This window comes from Mixophyes fleayi, chromosome 6 (genome assembly GCF_038048845.1).
Source record: "Mixophyes fleayi isolate aMixFle1 chromosome 6, aMixFle1.hap1, whole genome shotgun sequence".
NCBI classification, from domain to species: domain Eukaryota; kingdom Metazoa; phylum Chordata; class Amphibia; order Anura; family Limnodynastidae; genus Mixophyes; species Mixophyes fleayi.
Window position 1 is genome coordinate 163,237,429 of NC_134407.1, and position 18,495 is coordinate 163,255,923.

The window sequence follows — 18,495 nt, forward strand, 5'->3', positions numbered from 1 at the left end:
GTGTAGTGACACTTATGTTATTTTATATAGGGGATACATTACGGAGGAAACCCGGGAGGACATGGAAGAGGAGACTTTCTGCATTGTTTCAACTTAATACAGTGATCAGAAATTATTTGCACCACATCAAGAATTATGCTGAGTTCTTTCTGTTTACTGAGATTTGGGGTAGTCCAGGATTCTAACACAGACCCCTGCTTTCACCATATTGGCAAGTCATTTACCCACATTAAACTATTAAAGGATATATTGTATATATTTAAAGGATTTGGTACTTTAGAAAGCATGTCTTATGTGACCTCAATTTATACTGAAGTGCCAGTCCACTTTATCTGGCAGTATATAGAGGATCTGTTAGCAGTGGTGGACTGAACATGTCCTAGCTATTCAAGCAAGGTGTAGCAGTTTAATAATCATTATACACCTCCAGCTTGGGCAATTTGAAACTCTTGCCCATGCTCTTCAACATTGCTGGCCTACCCATGCTTCCAGATAGCTGTGAGAGTTCTAGGGACTAGTTAAGTGAGATCTTATCAAGAATTAAGACAACCTCATTTAAATAGAGGTCTGGTTATGGTAATATTCTAAAAGGAAGGTAAACATTGTAATCGTTACCTCTTATTCTCCTGCTCTGAACTTGAAATGTCAAGTGGATAAAACTACTAATTTATATATTACTTAAAGCAGCAGTCCCATTGTTTATTTTATAGATAAATCACTGTAGCGGGCTATAAGAAGAACTTCAGTATTTATTGTTTTTCTTTGGCTTGTCTCTTCAAATTGCTACTAATGATTTATAATTCTGCACAGTGTCAATATATAGTGAGCAGAGAGACTTTGGAACACCCCTCTGAGCTTGGTCTGCTCTGTTTAATGTAACATTCTCCCCTTCCTCTTCTCCCCCCTCTGCCTTTAAATGACACAGTGAGAGCTGTATGTAACTGGCAGCCATGTGTTTTACAACTCCAGAGACATTTTGAAAAGGAGATAGTAAGTTTTCTTAGCTGTACTTCTAAAAAGCATTATTGAATGCATACTTGAAAGATACTTAACTTGCTATTTTAGGATGTTAAAAATGAACCTCTGTGGGAATGCCGCTTTGTTACTTACATTACTTAAAAATGTTTCTTATTGACAGATGCATTTTAAGCAAATCCACAAAATTGACTAGTTTCAACCTGTACCTGTAATTGTTATGGTATATACATATCAGTACATTATAAATGTATACCCATACATCATCATACACATCTGCAGGGAATCCCTTCTAGAAGGCTTAATGAATAAATAATACATTAATATGAAGCCATCTGGATATTAGATTTGATTTGTCTTTGTTTATACTAATGATGTAAAAACAAAAGTATTTAACTAAAAGCTCTACTTCAACAAGCATATTTGTATTGTTCTAACACATCAAAATGTATTTGTCAAATACACACAGTGGAGGCAGCAGTTTTGTGGGGTAAACCAATATTAGTCCTATTTGTTCATAGGGACATAACTGAGGAATGAGGCACAAAGTTCTAGTTCCTAGTGTAGAAATAAGCTGCATTTTCCTGAATATTGCAGAGGTGGGAGCCTACTTATGGGGCCCTGCCCAGATATCAGCAAATATCACATTTCATATGCCTACAACAAGAATTTAGTAGCTGTACTGACCCCATCATTACACTGGATACTTGTGAGTCACAGTGATCCCGGAATCCTTTTGCAAATGGATTGTGATCAATTTTCAGCTGTGTGATCTGCAATAGAATAGAACATATGAGACACAAACACATAAAAGTCTTGAGTTTTTAAATCGTTATCATGACTCCATTTAAATGGATGATCTGATGGTGCAGCACAACATTGTTTGCACTGGCTGATGGGAGTTGTTGGGTGGTGTAAGGGATCGTTTCTCGCAATGTACAAAGCAGGTGCACCAGTATGGCTAGTATTGTGGAGCACTACAAATATTGGCATACATTTGAAATAAGACAAAATGTATTGAAGTGGAGGGGGTGCATTTTTAGGGGTGTTCCTTAATGTGTGGAGGGGGGCAGAGCCATTGCTGCCCAACAATAGCATTTTATTTTTGGTGGAGATCTGGACTTTGATCATTTTAATAGGACACATTTTCCACATTCCAGCTGAACTTTGGGGAAGAAAGAGGTCCAAATCAACTACAAATAATGTAAAATATCACTAGTTTTAGAAATATAAGTGAGCATCTTGGGCCTGATTCATTAAGGAAAGTAAAGCAAAAATAAAAAGAATAACTTTTCACCCTGACAAAACCATGCTGCATTGGAGGGGGAGCTAAATTTAAAATGTGGGGGCAGATTTATAATGGGGTAGGACATGTCCTAGATCAACTTTAATTTTTAGTGTAAAAATAAAGCTATCAAGTATTTGTGTGCTAGCTGAAAAAAACAGCCAGTATTTAACTTATGTGCAAAATAATAAACTAATATGCACCCCTTGCATTATAACATAGTTTTGTTCAGAAAAAAACGTACTCATTTTTTGCCTTATTTTCCTTAATGAATCAGACCCCAGGGGGTAAATGTATGAATGTCCGATTTCTGCAAGTCGCCGGAAATCGGCGACTTTGCAGGTAAAATTTAAAGGGGCGATGGCTTGTAAAGGCAAACTTGCCTTTACAAGCCATCGCCGCTTTAAATTTTACCTGCAAAGTCGCCGGACATTCATACATTTACCCCCTTGTGTTTTATGTTTAGCAGTACAGCAGTTAGTATTGCTGCCTTACATTGCTGGGCCTATGGGTTTGATTTCAACCAGGGAACTATCTGTGAGTGTTTATACATCCTGTGTTTGCTTGAGTTTCCTACAGATGCTCTGGTTTCCTACCACAGTCCAACAAATATATTGGTAGGACTAAAGTGACCTTAGTGTGTGTGTGTGTGTGTGTGTGTGTGTGTGTGTGTGTGTGTGTGTGTGTTAGAGAATAGGACTGTATCCTTCACTGGGGCAGACACTGATGTGAATGATTAAATATCCTCTGTAAAGCACTACATAATATGGTGGTGCTATTTAAATAATAGTGGACTTTGTGCAGAAAACACTGTTTCACGGAGTTCATTGGATATGAGCACTGATTTGCACACAAATCTAGTTTTCTTTGAATATGCCTCTATATCCTTGGAGCAGTTCACAGACCAGGAATTACTCTCTTCATTTTACCTAATGTCTAGCAGACTGCACACAGGACTTCAACTATTATTAAACATAACTTGCATGTAATCTATACTCACATCAGCATTCTGATAAGCAGTAACTGCTATAAATTGCGTCTCTGGAAAGGTGAACGTGTGACTGTGAGTTTCAGGGGCACCAGAATCTGGAATACGTGTCACGTGTAGTCGCGGCTGGTACTTGTGCAGGGATTGCAAAACCACCATCTGTGAGATCAAAGGGAAAATGTCAGAGCTCATCACATAGGCAACTAGTATTTTCACTATTATACTGTATTTATAATTATCCAGTGCACTAACACAAATTCGATTAAAGACAAGGCTTTCGCAGTAAAGTAGAGTCAGTGCAGCCTAAAGAGAAGTCACATAGTCTGGTGCCTAGAAGGTTTCATTGCATCTTTATTATGTTTGTGTGCTTAAGTCATATCAATCGCAACACTGTGCCCTGATGCCGTATTGTCAATCCGTCCCCTGTGCCCAGATGCCGTATTGCCAATTCCTCCCCTGTGCCCTGTATTTTCAATCCCTATGAATTGATGTAACAGTATTGATCTCATCCCATTGTACCTGTATGTACTGATGCCATGTCATTAATCCCACCCCTGTGTACTGATTTTATATTATTAATCCCACAACTCTATTTGCGATTGCATATTAAACCCATCCCTGTGTACTTTTTTATTATGATTATTAATTCGCCTTGGGTGTACTGATGTCAAAATAGTGATCCCACCTCAGTATATACCAATGACATATTATTAAGCCCACCCCAGTGTACCAGTATGGCATTAGTAATCCCACCTCTGTGGCATCAATGAGGCTGGATCCCACTTTTCTCTCTACCCCTCTACTCCTGGTGCATTTGTTGGGTTTTTACTGTGTATTGTAGAATGTTTAAATTATGAAATGTATTTACATTAATGTGTTTGTGTGTATATGTATATAAAAAACTGGAGAAAAGCACTCCCTACTGGACCAGAGGGGGATCCAGGTTAGGCTGTAAGACTGTAACTCTCTGATCCCAAGTGCGGGGAGGAGGCAGTGGCAGAAATCCTCACCGCACAGCAACAGAGCCGCCAGGATTCTAAGGCGCACTGACGAGGCCTGCATTTGGCAGGGCCCAGCAGTGCTGAGGACTTCAGCACCAGAGGCCTGTCCAGTAGCTGAATGGGTTCCCTGGGACCTGTAATGTGCAGATGACAAAGCTCAGGGAGCTCCAGCAGCGCCCGCAAGATCTGGACAAACCGCTTGGGGAAGAATTTGGCTTGGAGGTGCTGGTAACCTTTATGGAAGCACTGATAAGAGGATGAGACTGGATTGTATATATGGGCAGGTTAACCCCTCATCTGTCCCTTATGAAAACAAAATGCATACAAGAAGGGCTAGTAGCTCATGTAGTGATAATATCACTACCTACCAGTGTTATATGTAAAGGAACAACTCTTATAAGCGCTATATAAGCAATATATTTCATCTATACCAAGATACTGTTTTGTTCCTGTGAGATGCCTGTTACCTGTATGTTCTGGAGGCCAACAGATTAAGGCTCACCCTTTAATTCATCTCTTGAGGTCTTGGGTTGGGCCTAGTGTCTTGATCCAACATTGCCCGCAACCCAGCAGTCCTGATCTAAACAAGTGGTCTGGAGGACTTAAGGATCAACCAGCAAAGAGGTGTGACAGCAGCTACACACTACCTACAAGTGAGGTGTTCCTGGTGCTGGTGAAGGAGACAGGTAGCACACATTACCCTCCCAGAACTCGCAGCACCACGTTAGTGCGCAGTTAACCTAGTCAGTGATATTGTTTAACCCCTACTTACCAGTACCTAAATCTATTAGTGACTTGTGCCCTAAGACATTTATATACAAGGTGATGCCTGTCACATTAACATAGATGTCATACATCATTACATGGGCTCCATACCTGCGTCGTGTTGCTAGATGCCCCTTTGTTGTTTGTCAGTTTGAGTTTGCTGAATGTCACCTCCTGTCGCATCCAGTGAGCTCCAGTATTGGGGGAGTCAGGATGCTGGTAAATTCGGTTCCCTGTCCCCAGGAAAGAGACAGCATATTAACCCTGGGATCATATAGTATGTTTGTTTTTCTCATTAACATGCAGTAATTACACCACACGGATGCAAAAAATTGGGACTGTTTTGGGGATACTGGGACAGTGGGCAGTTATGCCTTAATAGTTATTTCTAAAACTACAAGACTGGGCTCTAGCGCATGTAATTTTGTGACACCATGTGCTGATATTGCACAATTTTACCCCTTTGCACAAAAGCACATTAATAAGTGTGTGAAGATGGCCTTGACTGCAGGGGGTGCAGAAGTTGGCTCTTACTGATGGGCTATTTGGGTGGGTAGAGGAGGCAGAACTTTGAAGTAATGGGAAACTGATGCCTGTTAGTGCATCTGTAGATGGGCGCACACATGAGCTAATAGTGTCTGCTGTAAACTTCCGACCGCTGTTACCAACATACCTGATAATGATCTGATAGATCGTCATTGTATCAGACATCGCAGTCGTTTTGGTGCCACACGCTGCTGTATTGAACCAACTGACCTATATCAGGTATAGTATTACAGAGTGTGGGGCCAGCACTAGCTCCAGTTGTGGGGTAATGGTACCTCAATGTGATCTATTTGTGTATTGAAGAACAGCTTGTTACAGCCATGCATGAATCTCTGGTAGAATGTGAAATCCAGATTATAGATTTAAGGCAATTGCACGCCTGTGTTCAGGTGTTATGGACAATACTTTGTTGTGAGTGTTTTTAGACTGAGATCAAACAGGAGCTCTAATCGTATTGCATGGCTCCCTGCAACTGGTACCTGGCATATTGCCCTCAGCCTTGCCACATTGGATCCATTTTCCTCCTTGGAATCTCCAGTGATTCTGATCTGCCAGGACCACGTCCGCATGTAGAGTGTATTGAGCCAGAGGATCCAGGCCTGACACGCGGTAACTGAGGAATGGGAACATGCGCCTATGAGAGAAAACATACACCCAAAACTTTGAATAAACATTATTAAATATAAGAAGTTATTAAATTATTATTAAATTAAATATAAAATCACCCAGCAATTGAAATGCATTTTATTTAATTGGCACACAAGCAGAGCTACAAAAGGTACGCTCTTGGTTTTTCCAGCCCCTCAACTACCTCTTCCCTTGTATCTGCTTCCCAAGCCAGCTCCAGAGAATCTCTCATTGGGGACAGTCAGCTCAGCATAAGGAGTCGAAAATAAACCTTTTGTCAAGGACTGTCTCCAAGTTCTTGTGAGCGATATTAAAAACAGTTTGAAGATTCGAGAATTGCGAAAAGGTCTGCATGTTGGGTCTAATGTTAAATCTTTCTGCTTTAGCTGCTTTGGAAGATCCAGATGTTTCGGGATAAGTGCAATATATACTGTTTGTTGATTTCAACATTACGTTCTGAGAATACTATTTGGACATTTTATTAGTTGAATGGATCAAAATTCTGGATTATCGAATATGGAAATCACTGACAAAGGAGACGGAGAGAGAGCTTACAGTTTGTTTGCCAGTTTCACCAGCTTTGAGTGGTGTGTTTTCGGCAACCAGAGAGTAGAGTAACATCCTGTCTGCAGCCTCAGTTTTAGTAGTTGCCCATACCTTCGGTGATCAGATTGTATTATTGTACACTATATCGTCTGTGTGGATCGCTGTAGGATCTACAAATGTACCTACAGATGTTTTTTAGTCCAAATAAACAGGGAAGAGTTATATTTCACACTTTTTTTTTTAATTAAAATGTACCATCATCATCATTTATTTATATAGCGCCAACATATTCCGTAGCGCTTTACAATTGGGGAAAAACATAATAAACTAATAAACAAACTGGGTAAAACAGACAGAGGTGAGAAGGCCCTGCTCGCAAGCTTATAATCATCTACACTCTATTGAGGCAGCCATTTTGTGGACTGAATTCATGAAAATGTAGCCTATCGATCTGCTAGAAAACTGTAAAATTACTTTTTAAGTCTTTGTGATGTCACTGTATCCTGATGAAGTCATTAATGTACATTCTCATGAATGTTAATACGGTCCACAGACTGGCTGCCTCAGATTTCAGTAGACACCCTTCAAGTAGGTTCAACTGCACCATCTTCACAACAGTGGGTCCTGAATTGTCGACAAGACCGTTGTAGGTGCAAATGAGAGACTCCCATAAGAGTTTATTCACACAAATGTGCTAGGATTCCATTGTATTTAAACAGAAAACCAGATCATAGTTGCATGTGGTTTGCTAATCTATACAAGCCACAAAGTATTTCCTGTTGTGTGCCAAAAGCAGTAGAGCAGTTATGGGAATCCATCTATTCCTAGTAACTAATTATGTTCACACAGAATCACCAATAGACTGTGGTCTGAAAACACCTTAGTAATCTAAAAAAGATTTTCAAAGGTAAACGCTGATACTTGAAATGTGACGTATGCACATCTGGTTTGGGCTGGGTAGCATTGTGCATATGCCATGCTATCACAGTGCCAGGGGATGGGTTTACAGGTATTCATAATTTCCCCTTCACCAGATTTACTGGTTAAATTTGGCAGAAAATCTGTGGCACTTCCATTACTGTTACAGTACAAGCACTTGCATTGACTCTTGTTTGCAGGGCAGTGAGATATGAAGGTTTTCCCAGAGCAGTACATCTATATAATGTTGACTATAGATAGTGTACATAGAATTTGTAGAGTATGTCTCTATACCTGCATGTGCCCCTGTGTATACCTTTATCTTCTTGATTCCTTATAAAATTGGTATGGTCTTTCCTCCCCTGTCTTTATGGAGAGAGCTGGTATATTCCTAGTGGGCGTGGCAGAAGTTTAGGTACCTGTGATATTTGCATTCTGGAACTTTGGCTTGTAGGGGAGCTGTGTAATCCTCAGTAGGGACAGAACCATTCATTTCCTGTGCTGGGACTCACTGAAGATTGAGTTAGAGTGAGCTGAGGCTGTGATAACAAAGGGTGAGTCTCAGGTTTTAAAGAATTGTCTCTGACAATGTCCATAATTTCTCCATGGACCATCTGCTTAGTACAACGTATTCCCTATATTGGATGCAATTTTCACTTTCTTTTCCTGTTATCTGCAATGTACTTAAGTAAATATTTACTGAAGAGAATTATTTAAAATGAGTGATTATATTGTGTATACAGCAATCCAAGATCCACAAACTGCATCACGGCCAGATTACAAATATGCTGGAGAAAGCAGCATCATTCTTAGAGAAGTAGGCTACATGGGTAATGCTATAGCCATACTGCCCAGGGCTAAGAGTAGGGCCTGCTAAACTTCTTACATGTGTGTCTAATCTATATTTTATTTATTCAATGTGTTAGCTCCTATAAAACAACATCTCATTCAGTCATCCAGGTGCAAAAGCAGATTTAACTTGTTTGCCCCCATTTAGGGCACTTTCACTACCCCCTCTCCTCCTCTGTCCGACCTGATTGTTGCACAGCTGCATAGTCCCTACCTTCATCATCTGTCATCTGTATTAAAGAGTTATATATATTTTAGCAGTAATCAAAATAATATTTTCTTATACTGCCAGACATGTATAAGTAAAAAATGTGGTAAATGGTGAAATCCAGAGCAGTCTGCCCCTCCTGCAACCCCAGACTTAGGCGGCCTTGCCAGAAAATCTGCCCAGGTGCAGAAACTTGACGCAAGTAAGAAATAAATAAATAATAAATACACGTTTGACATGGTGGAATGTACTTTTGCTTTTGTAGAATATTGTATGTAAAATCAATGGCCACTGCCATCACCCTAGGACAGAAGTTCTTAAAGGAAATGTTCACACCTCCCACCAGCCACCAGTAGAACTGCGGACTCCCTCGTTTGGGAAATATTACTCCCAACACCTGACCTTGTACTTAGATGTGACAGGACCAAGTGCAGATGCCTTGCATAGAGTAACTTCAGCACCGCAGTTGTAGTACTTTGTTGAGAGCGACTTTCAGTTAAAAAAATAAAATAATTACAGTTGGACATCTCCTTAAACCCTTATCAGCTGGGCAACCATCTTAAGACAGACTTAACTTATCGAGGCACAGCTTTTAATGTATCTCATGTGAGTTGTTATACTGTTTGCTGCAAGCATATAAAATAATATCTATACCAGGTCTGGCGAGTTAGTTTAAAGTTCCACAGTAGACTGAATACTATATATTGTACACTGTCTGTAACTTGCAAATGCTGTATTGGTGTGTTCGAACTCCACCCCCCCCCCTTCCCCCTCCCTCTTTTTTTTTCTGTACCCCCTATTTACTTAAAAAATCTCAATAAAAACGATTGATGATAAACATAATATCTATAACTGTTACAAAATTAAGTATGTGTACAAAATAATGAATTATCATGGAAGTATTTCATATTTTGGAAAATGCTATAGTTTTGCAAAAAGAAGTTAATGGTGACCATGTTTTAGTCACAGTCAACAGATTTGACACACTCTGTTACTCGTAGTTTTACTACTTGGCACCTGCATTGTCCATGCATGGTTCTGGGGACTGAAAGGCCAAATGGAATGGTCATAATGGATTGGTGTCTTTTCTGCACTTACTAATAAAGTTTTTTATTCTTAGGTTGTTCAACAAAAATAGAATTTATTTAATTTTTACATTTTTTAATTTATTTATAGATCTATTAATGTCCAGGAAACAGTTGTGTGTAAAAGTTAAATATTAATTCTCTGACGTTTCTTGACATTTCAATGGAGAAAACGTACATAAAACAGTTACTGATAAACCTGTTGATACACTCATATCTGCAGAGTATACTATTACAATTGAAATAAGAGATCTGTGTTGCATCAGGTGTAGTGTTGTACTGGTGACCAGGCATTGTTCTTATACTAATACTTCTCAAACAGATCTGTGACTGGTAACGCTTCAAAACGTATCCACTGAGTAATCAAAGCATCTTTAGCACACTAGATGAGTGCTTAAACAAAGCAAAGGTTTCCATCATGAGAATATAAAGGGTAGCATCTCTATGTCTGTTTCTTTCTGGCTCTCTCCAGCTATCTATATAATAGTGCAACACAGTTGTGCTTATCACATATCAGACGTTTGCTTTTTTATTTGTTTATCTTATAATAGATCTTATACTGGTTTACTATTTGCCCCATGTTATTGCATAATCTGACATTTGTTTCTCTGACAACTATAAAAATGATTGTCTTTACTAAACACTGCAGTCACTTCTCAAGTCGGACCTGGCGAGGCCGTTTTTTCCATTGGTGCAGTCCTTTACCCAATGGGATTCCATTAAATACATTGCATGTTTTCCACCATAGTGTTTAATTACATTTTGCTCTGTCTTCATTTATTTAATTATATTTTGAACTTTCTCTTGGTAAACAGACGGAGTACAGCGAGTGCAAATTAATACTTTCCCAACCAGTAACTTAATTGGATCTGTCTGACAGGTGATTATCGCTGCAAAATTGAGAGCACGTTACCCTCTATTGGCCAGAATATTGTGGGGTTTTTCTCCACTACACTGGAGGATTCTAACTGCTTTATATCACCACAGCGGTTGTTCTTTGTCTACCAGTGGATTCTGGTCCCCGGGAGCTATGAGTAGAGTATTGTGATTATTTTAATTATATGAGACATCTATTGATGTTTACAAATATTGTATACTGTTATCGATATTTTAATGTTCAATGCATTTTATTAAATTTGGTGGATACAGCACCCCTTTATTTGTTTGTGGTTGTTTTTTTCTAATAATTGACAGATCCAGATATCTGTTTTAAGGGAGCTGCGGTTCATCACCATACATTATTAATTCATGATTCTTAGCGCCTAAGAATTTTTGTATTTTGTTAGTAACTATAGTTGTTACTGTGCTACCTTGTGTCTCAACTGTTTAGTGCACTTGACAAATAAGATTAGATGATAAGCTCCATTGCACAGGGGCACCTTTACCTCCTGTTTAATGTCAGTGTAGGTCATTTGTGTCACAATCCCCTCAATGCATAGGAGCTCACGTTTTAAAGTTTTGGGGCTGCTCATGCCCCCACCCCCTAATGACTGAAAAATGGCGCCCATGGCTCAATGTTTAGCGTTTTTATAAATAAAACACTATAATACAAAATATGGGGAAGTCACCAGATGGCAGAAGCACATTACTATAGTTAGACACTTTACAGTAAGATCATTTCAGATGCTTCGCTTGGTATGTACTATGCAGAAGGAGAGGGAAGCAAATTATACATTACCGTTGTCTGAATTCAGGTTTGAAATGCCTGCATACCCCCCACAGCATGTGTAAGTTAGTCCATTTCAAATGTGTCAATTGTCAGGTAATGCAATCATTTAAATAAGTGGAACTGCTTAAAAAAGATGGTATATATAAACCTAACACGTACATATTTTGTTAAATAATACAGGATATGTGAAATATATGCCCTGTTATTATAATATGTTTCAGAAACTATATCAAGTATTTCTCTCCCAAGTTCCAGACAGCGTTTCCAATAGATCTTATTTTACTTAGCGGAAGAGTGCAGGAGCAGGTGTAATCACAAATCATTATTTAATCCACCAGGAAGCATGAATGCCAAGTTATGCAAAGGATCATGGGAGCTTAACTAATGATTTCTCCTGATATCTACAACCCAGACCTGTTACAAAGAGTCAATGTAACTTCTACATGTCAGTAAAATGCAAATAAAAATGTAAAACTTCTACTAAAATCCTTGTAAGTCCTTATATTGTGGGATAATGAGGTCACTTATTCCGATAACACCTATATTGTATGAATCTGTATGCAGTATACATTCCCTAATGGTAATGCATGTTTATTTTATTATATATTTGTATATTATTTAATAGAAACCTAGTACAGATTTATAGGCTATACGAGTATAAATGGGAAAGAACGGCACTAAAGAAAACAAAAGTTAACAATTAAGAAAGAAAGTCTGTAACACCATCTAAGAAAATGTTTGCAAAGGAAATAACACCACTTTTTCTTTACAACAAAAATAGGGTAAAAATAAACTTGCGAAAAATGTATTTACGCCCTAATGCTGAATGTAACCTTAGTAACAAAATAATCCATATGTTTTCTGACAACTAAATAAGTCTTGCAAAACAAGAAATTTCTACTGGTAACTGCCATTAGATGAAACCTCATGCTTTAAAATATTTTACCCAAAAATATGTTTTTAGTGTTATTTTACCTCAGAAGTCTTATAAATGTTAATTGGCTGCTATCAAATTGACCTTAGTCTGTCTGTGTGTGTATGTTAGGGAATTTAGACTGTAAGCTCCAATGGGGCAGGGACTGATGTGAGTGAGTTCTCTGTACAGCGCTGCGGAATTAGTAGCGCTATATAAATAGATGATGATGATAAATGGCAGTTTGAAAAAATGCTGCACTATTGCTGTTAAAAACTAACTTGACAAATAATTGTTACACTGCCTTTAAGTGACCTGTGTGTAAAGTGTTGCTTCATTTTTTGTTGTTTTTTTTGTCAGGTTGTCGCCGAGAATATATTGGAGTACAACATCTGCATGCTGGCTGAGGTAAACCATTCCGTTTCAGGTTTCCAAAGTTGAAAACACATTGGCCTTTCATTTTGAGGAGCATGCTCCTACGAGACAGGGCAAAGGATGTATTTGCCATTGTCACTGTTTTATTAAGAACCAGACTCTATCTCTAGTTTAAAGATACACACTATATTGTTGGATTTGACATACTTCTAATAATCAATAATAGCAATACAATATAGTTTTAATAATATTTTTCCATAGATACCAACTGTCACTAAAGTCCAGCGACATTGTAGGATTTTAAAGATTAGTCCCAGTCAGCGCCCCCATTTTTCAGATGTTACGAACTGCACAGTACAACTCCTCTTAGTCTATGCAATGCTGAATGGTATTCTCACAATCTCTCATTATTCTTAGGCTATTATATGTGAATATTTATTTAAAAGGAATTTTTGAAATGCAAAAATGACATTATAACCTAGTCGAGTAAACATGCCATTATGGGGATTGTAGTACGCAAAGGTCCACTTATACCAATTCAGATTTGTGTGTGCAAACTCAGTAAAAAGGCTTAATCTACTTGTATATCTAATTTTAAGTATTCTTTAATAGAAAATAAGGGTACTAGCATAGTGGGCAAAGTACACAAAGGCAACATGTATAGCACACAGCAAGAAATATGCTCTTATCACTAGAACTTATAGTAGACTGATCAAAACTGATTGCTGATTGGTTAACGCACTGTTAGTAAATTGGCCCAGTAAAGATCTGAGGGTCACATATTCTGTTATAAAGACAACACCTTTTTTATGGCTTGATCTGGGCCCTCCCTTATCTCACCCAGCCCAGTAGAGTATGGGTTTAATGTGTCCACATACTTAGAAAAATGCAGTTTACATACAGCTAAGCTTTGTCCAACCACTTAACCACAAGGGAGTTAGCAAAAGAAAAGGCAAACAAAATTATTTTTTTTCAAACAAAAGTATGTTTTTTTAATGTTTGTCATTGTATTAGTTGATATCCAGAACATTGAACTCACAGTTACAAATTGTTCCAAGCTGTCATTGCTTGTCTACACCTATAAGTGACTTAAATATAAATGTATATAAAAGTGGACTTTGATTGTGCCAAAGGGGACGATTATAATTTTTGTATACAAATAAGCTAACTTTATATAATTATATATCGTAGATGAGTGTGTTTACTAGATTTTCCTGTATTTTTTTAAATCTTTATTGGGTATGAAAAACAATCAGCAATAACAGGCCTTGCAGAAAATCACTTTATCACTTTCATATGAATGCGGCTGGATGTTACATTTTTTTTAAATCATTGATGCAAAAAGTTGGACAATTCGAATGTCAATGAAGATGTAACAAATCTCTCCTGAAGTTTTATAGCAATCAAATTGTTAATGAGGTTCAAAGAGTATCAAACGGTGCAAGCATAGAACTAGTCTACTTTCAGCAAGGAAATGAACAGAGGCCACATTTTATGTTAACAACTAAACCTTTTTGTTTTGATTTGTTTACAGACCCAGAAAGGCTAAGCGCTGCTTTCATGTATATTTATAATTTTATACAAACTTTCTTTACTTCGCTTTTTCCAAAAGTTGTACTGATGGATAAACAATACCTGATACTAAACAAAGATCAATTATATGTGTGCACAGACACTTATTTAATTCTATACATGATGATACAGCCTCATTAGTAGCAGTGACAATTATCTTAAACCCTGAGCAAGGGTTTATGCCAAAAATATACACTTGTGACTATCGCCTATAGAGTGCATAAACAGTCCTTCCACTAAAACTTTCCTTTTCAGTGAATTGCTGTGTGTGCATTTTACTGCTTACTTGGTCTGATAGTTTTTAGCACATGTTTGTATGTTTTATATACTTGTTTATATATGCATATGGCACCCCAAAAATACCAATGAAAGTATTAAAATATGTATGTATAGATATTATACAAATATACTTCTTATACGTCAAACTACTTCTCTAAAGCTAATCTAAATACATCTATAATCTACTTGAACTGACCACAGGTTGTATGCTATTAATAAACATGTACAAGTGATATGGGTGTACACACCCTGAAATACATGTATATGTGTGGATGCTTTTAATGATTGTGGTCAGTGTATGGGTACTTGCTATATTAAGGGTACAAGGGTAGGTCATTTCCCTATACAATTATGTGTCTGTGAATTGACCCGCTATCTGTTATAGATGTTGTGTGATAACCTAAGTGTTGTTATAGTGTCTGTGTGATATATGCAAATGTGACACTTAATAAGAGTGTCGTACGTATGAATTTGTGTGAGCGTGTATTTTCCACTAATTAAAAAAGTTTTGCATTACTAATGGAAATGTTACTACAGCCAGCAAATTTTGCAGGGCATATGAATTCTGTAAAATAAAAATGACATTTACTAGATAAAAGAAGTGAGGTGCCACTTACCTGCCTTGCTTTGTGATGATCATCTCTGTCTGATGTTTGTGAAATTTACCCCACAAGTGGTTATTAGCTAGGTTGACCTGCACCTTGTCTGAGCTGTGGCATCCCGGACTGGGTGTGCGAGGGAAGGAGTGCGGTAGGTTTAAGGAGTAAGGCAAATGTCCATCGGCTTGGGGGTAACTTTCAGTGTCTTCCACCGCAGTGGAATATTCCTGACTATAGGAGCAGTTGGTGTGGGGTAGGTGGCTGGCTCCATGTGGGTAGGAGTAGTTTGAGGGTAGATTTTCATCTGTAGAATCGCCATGATCATATTTATGCTGCTGTGCTGTGGGCAGGCTCTGCACATCCGCTCTGCTTTGCAGCTCTTCAGTGCTCTGCGTTTGTTTTTCACTTCGAATCTCCATCGTGCTCCTCTTTCTAACTGTGTTCTGCGTCTCTGGTTCACTTTGGATCCTTGCTCCGCTTCGCATCTCCTCAGTGCTCTGCAAGTCCGCTGAGTTCTGCATTTCTGTTTTGCTCTGAATTCCTATTATGTCCTGCAGTCCTGTGCTCTGCATCCTTAGGGTACTTGGCATCTTCAGTGTGCTCTGTAGCTCCGCTGATAGGCTGTGCACTCGAATTTCTCTATGCATTCTGACACGTAATGCTCCGCTGCACCCATGGAACTATCTCAGAGCTACTCCTCCAGTGTCACTGTTGCACTAGGTGGATGTCGCACAGGGGTCACGTGTGTGCTGTACATGTGTTTGTGTGTGTATGTGTGTGTGTGTGTGTGTGTGTGTGTTTACAGCCCCTTCTCCACCTATGCACCTGTCCCTATCTTCCCATCATTTTAGCACTTGTCACTTAGTCCCCTGACACAAAATCAACTTGCAGTCATTCTTCTACCCCCTTAGTGTGTTCCTGCCCCTAGGTTTGTTTTTTTCCCCCTGATCTTCTCACACCCCTCTAAATTCTTAGCCTACCAGATTGTCCCTCCTTTTGTCTGTCATTAGCTGTCTGCACCCTTCATTCTGCAACCTCTAATGTGCCAGCTTGTCACTGTCTTTTTAAGATACAGTCACTTCTTCTGTGTCTTGGAAACGTGCCCGCCTGACTTTGTCAGGGTGTCAGTCACTCTTCTCTGTCACTGCCTGTCATATAGCTTCTGTATCTCTGCCTCTCCGTGTCTGTCTCACACATCGAGCTTTTATCATAGGGAAATTAACTGATCACTGATTGGCTAATGTCACCCCCTCAATACAGCCTACAGTGTGACCTGTGAGGTTTCTGTCACTTAAAGTCACACAGTCACATACACTGGGTGCTACATGTGTACAGCTATACAGACACGTAGCCAGTATTCATTTTATTTCTCATATTGCAATATTTCGGATTAGTTGTTTTCCTATAGATGTCCATTTATTCATACATTAAAAACACAGAAAACAATTATAGGAACATAAGTGAAACAAGCATGCACACAGTGACAGGAATCCTGACCACAGCCTTTCAGATCTACGTTATGCCCTACGTTAGAGAAGTCAGTCATATACTGCAGACCGCACAAGAGTGGCTACAGTAGGGATAAAGTGTCATTTGTGTTTGTATTTCTAAGCATGTGTCTTTGCTGGAGGGCATTTTGTATGATGAGCATATTTATTTTGATGTTTGTAGTGTACTGTGCTGTGTGTTCTGCAACTAGTGCAGGAAGTTACTCCTCATGTTACCAGCAGCTCTGGGAATCTGCCGGTAATATGAGCAGAGACAGGAGGAGATATACAGGGTCAGTATATAAATATATATACACATTAAGAATTAAAGAGAAATAGACAATGTGTGTCTACATGAATACATGTTAATATGCTGCCATATACTTTTATATCTGTTGAGTAGTAATCTCATCACTTATATTTGGAGAGTAGTGATGTCACTTGTTTTCACCACTCACTTTGAAAGTGTTCTGTCATGGAATGTATAAATGACTACTCCACTCACCTTACACCTCCTACCAAATTTTATTAAAATGTTCCATATTTTTTTTTTGTTATAAAATATGCTCAGGTTAGAATAATTTATTGTTTAAGTGAATCATGAGACTGAGGGGTCACCAGGACTGCCGTTATTGCATGTGGCAATTTTGTGTTTGTGAAAATTTACTTAAAATGTTGCTGGAAGGTGCAAAATGAATCCTATTAAACAACCAGGGTTATATTTATCAAGCTGTGGGTTTGAAAAAGTGGAGCTGTTACCTATAGCAACCAATCAGATTCTAGCAACCAATCAGATTGGAGCTGTCATTTATTGAGTACATTCTACAAAATGACAGCTAGAATCTAATTGGTTTCTGTGACAGGATAGACCGCCTATGCCACTCTGTCTGTTGTGTTGCTGGGGACTGGCTGGGCTTGCCTTGCCACCGGCCCCTTTCTTTATCCCAAATGCGCCCTTCCTTTCGCAGTTAGAGGAGCCTGCTGCCGTTTCTAGGCTCCTTCGCCAGCACCTAGAACCGGTTCATTCTGGGTAACTGTCGCTGCTAGTGTACCTCCTCTCTGGGCACCTGGACTGGTACCCCTAACCTCTTCCTTTAGATCAGGATTGCTGTGCATGGTTCCCCCTGGCCTATAACACTGGCCAGAGCTTCAGGGCAGCAGGCAGAGCATTGGTACTGGAATGCTAGGTCCCAACCTCAGAACAGCTGGAAAACGGATTAGATTGGTCTAATCTGTAGGTCACAGGAATTGCTGCAGGTAAGTAGGCGTCAAAGCAGGACCTTGAAGCAGTGATATTTTATTAGCTCCAGTGTCCTAATAAGGACAGTTACACATGCCAGTTGGTGGTACTAGCAATCTTTTCAGAAGTACAGATGGTATGAAAATACATGGTCAAACAGAGCTCCATTTTATACAGGTTCAGACACAACTGTTAGCAGAAGGTAACACCGCCCCTAATCCTAGATGGTTTCACAAAGACTGATAAATCACATTCAGTGATTAACATTAGGATGTGATATATCCTTTAACAATTTAAGCTTAAACAAAATTTACATTAAATTTAATACATTTTTAATTAAGCTGATGCACGCGCGTTTTTACCCGCCTGTTATATCCTAATACTTGTATCCTGAGTCTACATTGTTCAGACAAGTTCCTGTCTCTCTAACAATATGGGACAACAGGTAACAACCTCCTGCTGGGCCTTCAGACTACGGGATGTGTTGGACACTCACACATCAAAAGGTCTAATTAGCATGGGTGACTTTCTTTAGAAAAGTTACACAAATCTAATTTCCTCCCCTGAT

At 38.8% G+C, this 18,495-nt stretch overlaps 1 protein-coding gene across 1 annotated transcript in view; it reads right to left on the bottom strand.

Moving 5' to 3' along the window:
* The window catches only part of TBX21 (T-box transcription factor 21), a 17,340-nt gene extending 946 nt beyond the window's left edge, over positions 1-16,394 (bottom strand). Inside the window, exons 1-5 of the mRNA XM_075177010.1 lie at positions 15,219-16,394; positions 6,040-6,194; positions 5,126-5,247; positions 3,261-3,407; positions 1,663-1,748 (exon numbers count right to left, since the gene is read on the bottom strand). Coding sequence (XP_075033111.1) covers positions 1,663-1,748; positions 3,261-3,407; positions 5,126-5,247; positions 6,040-6,194; positions 15,219-15,847 — 1,139 coding nt within the window. The 5' untranslated portion in view covers positions 15,848-16,394. The remainder of the gene's footprint in view (positions 1-1,662; positions 1,749-3,260; positions 3,408-5,125; positions 5,248-6,039; positions 6,195-15,218) is intronic.
* Positions 16,395-18,495: the final 2,101 nt, after the last annotated feature.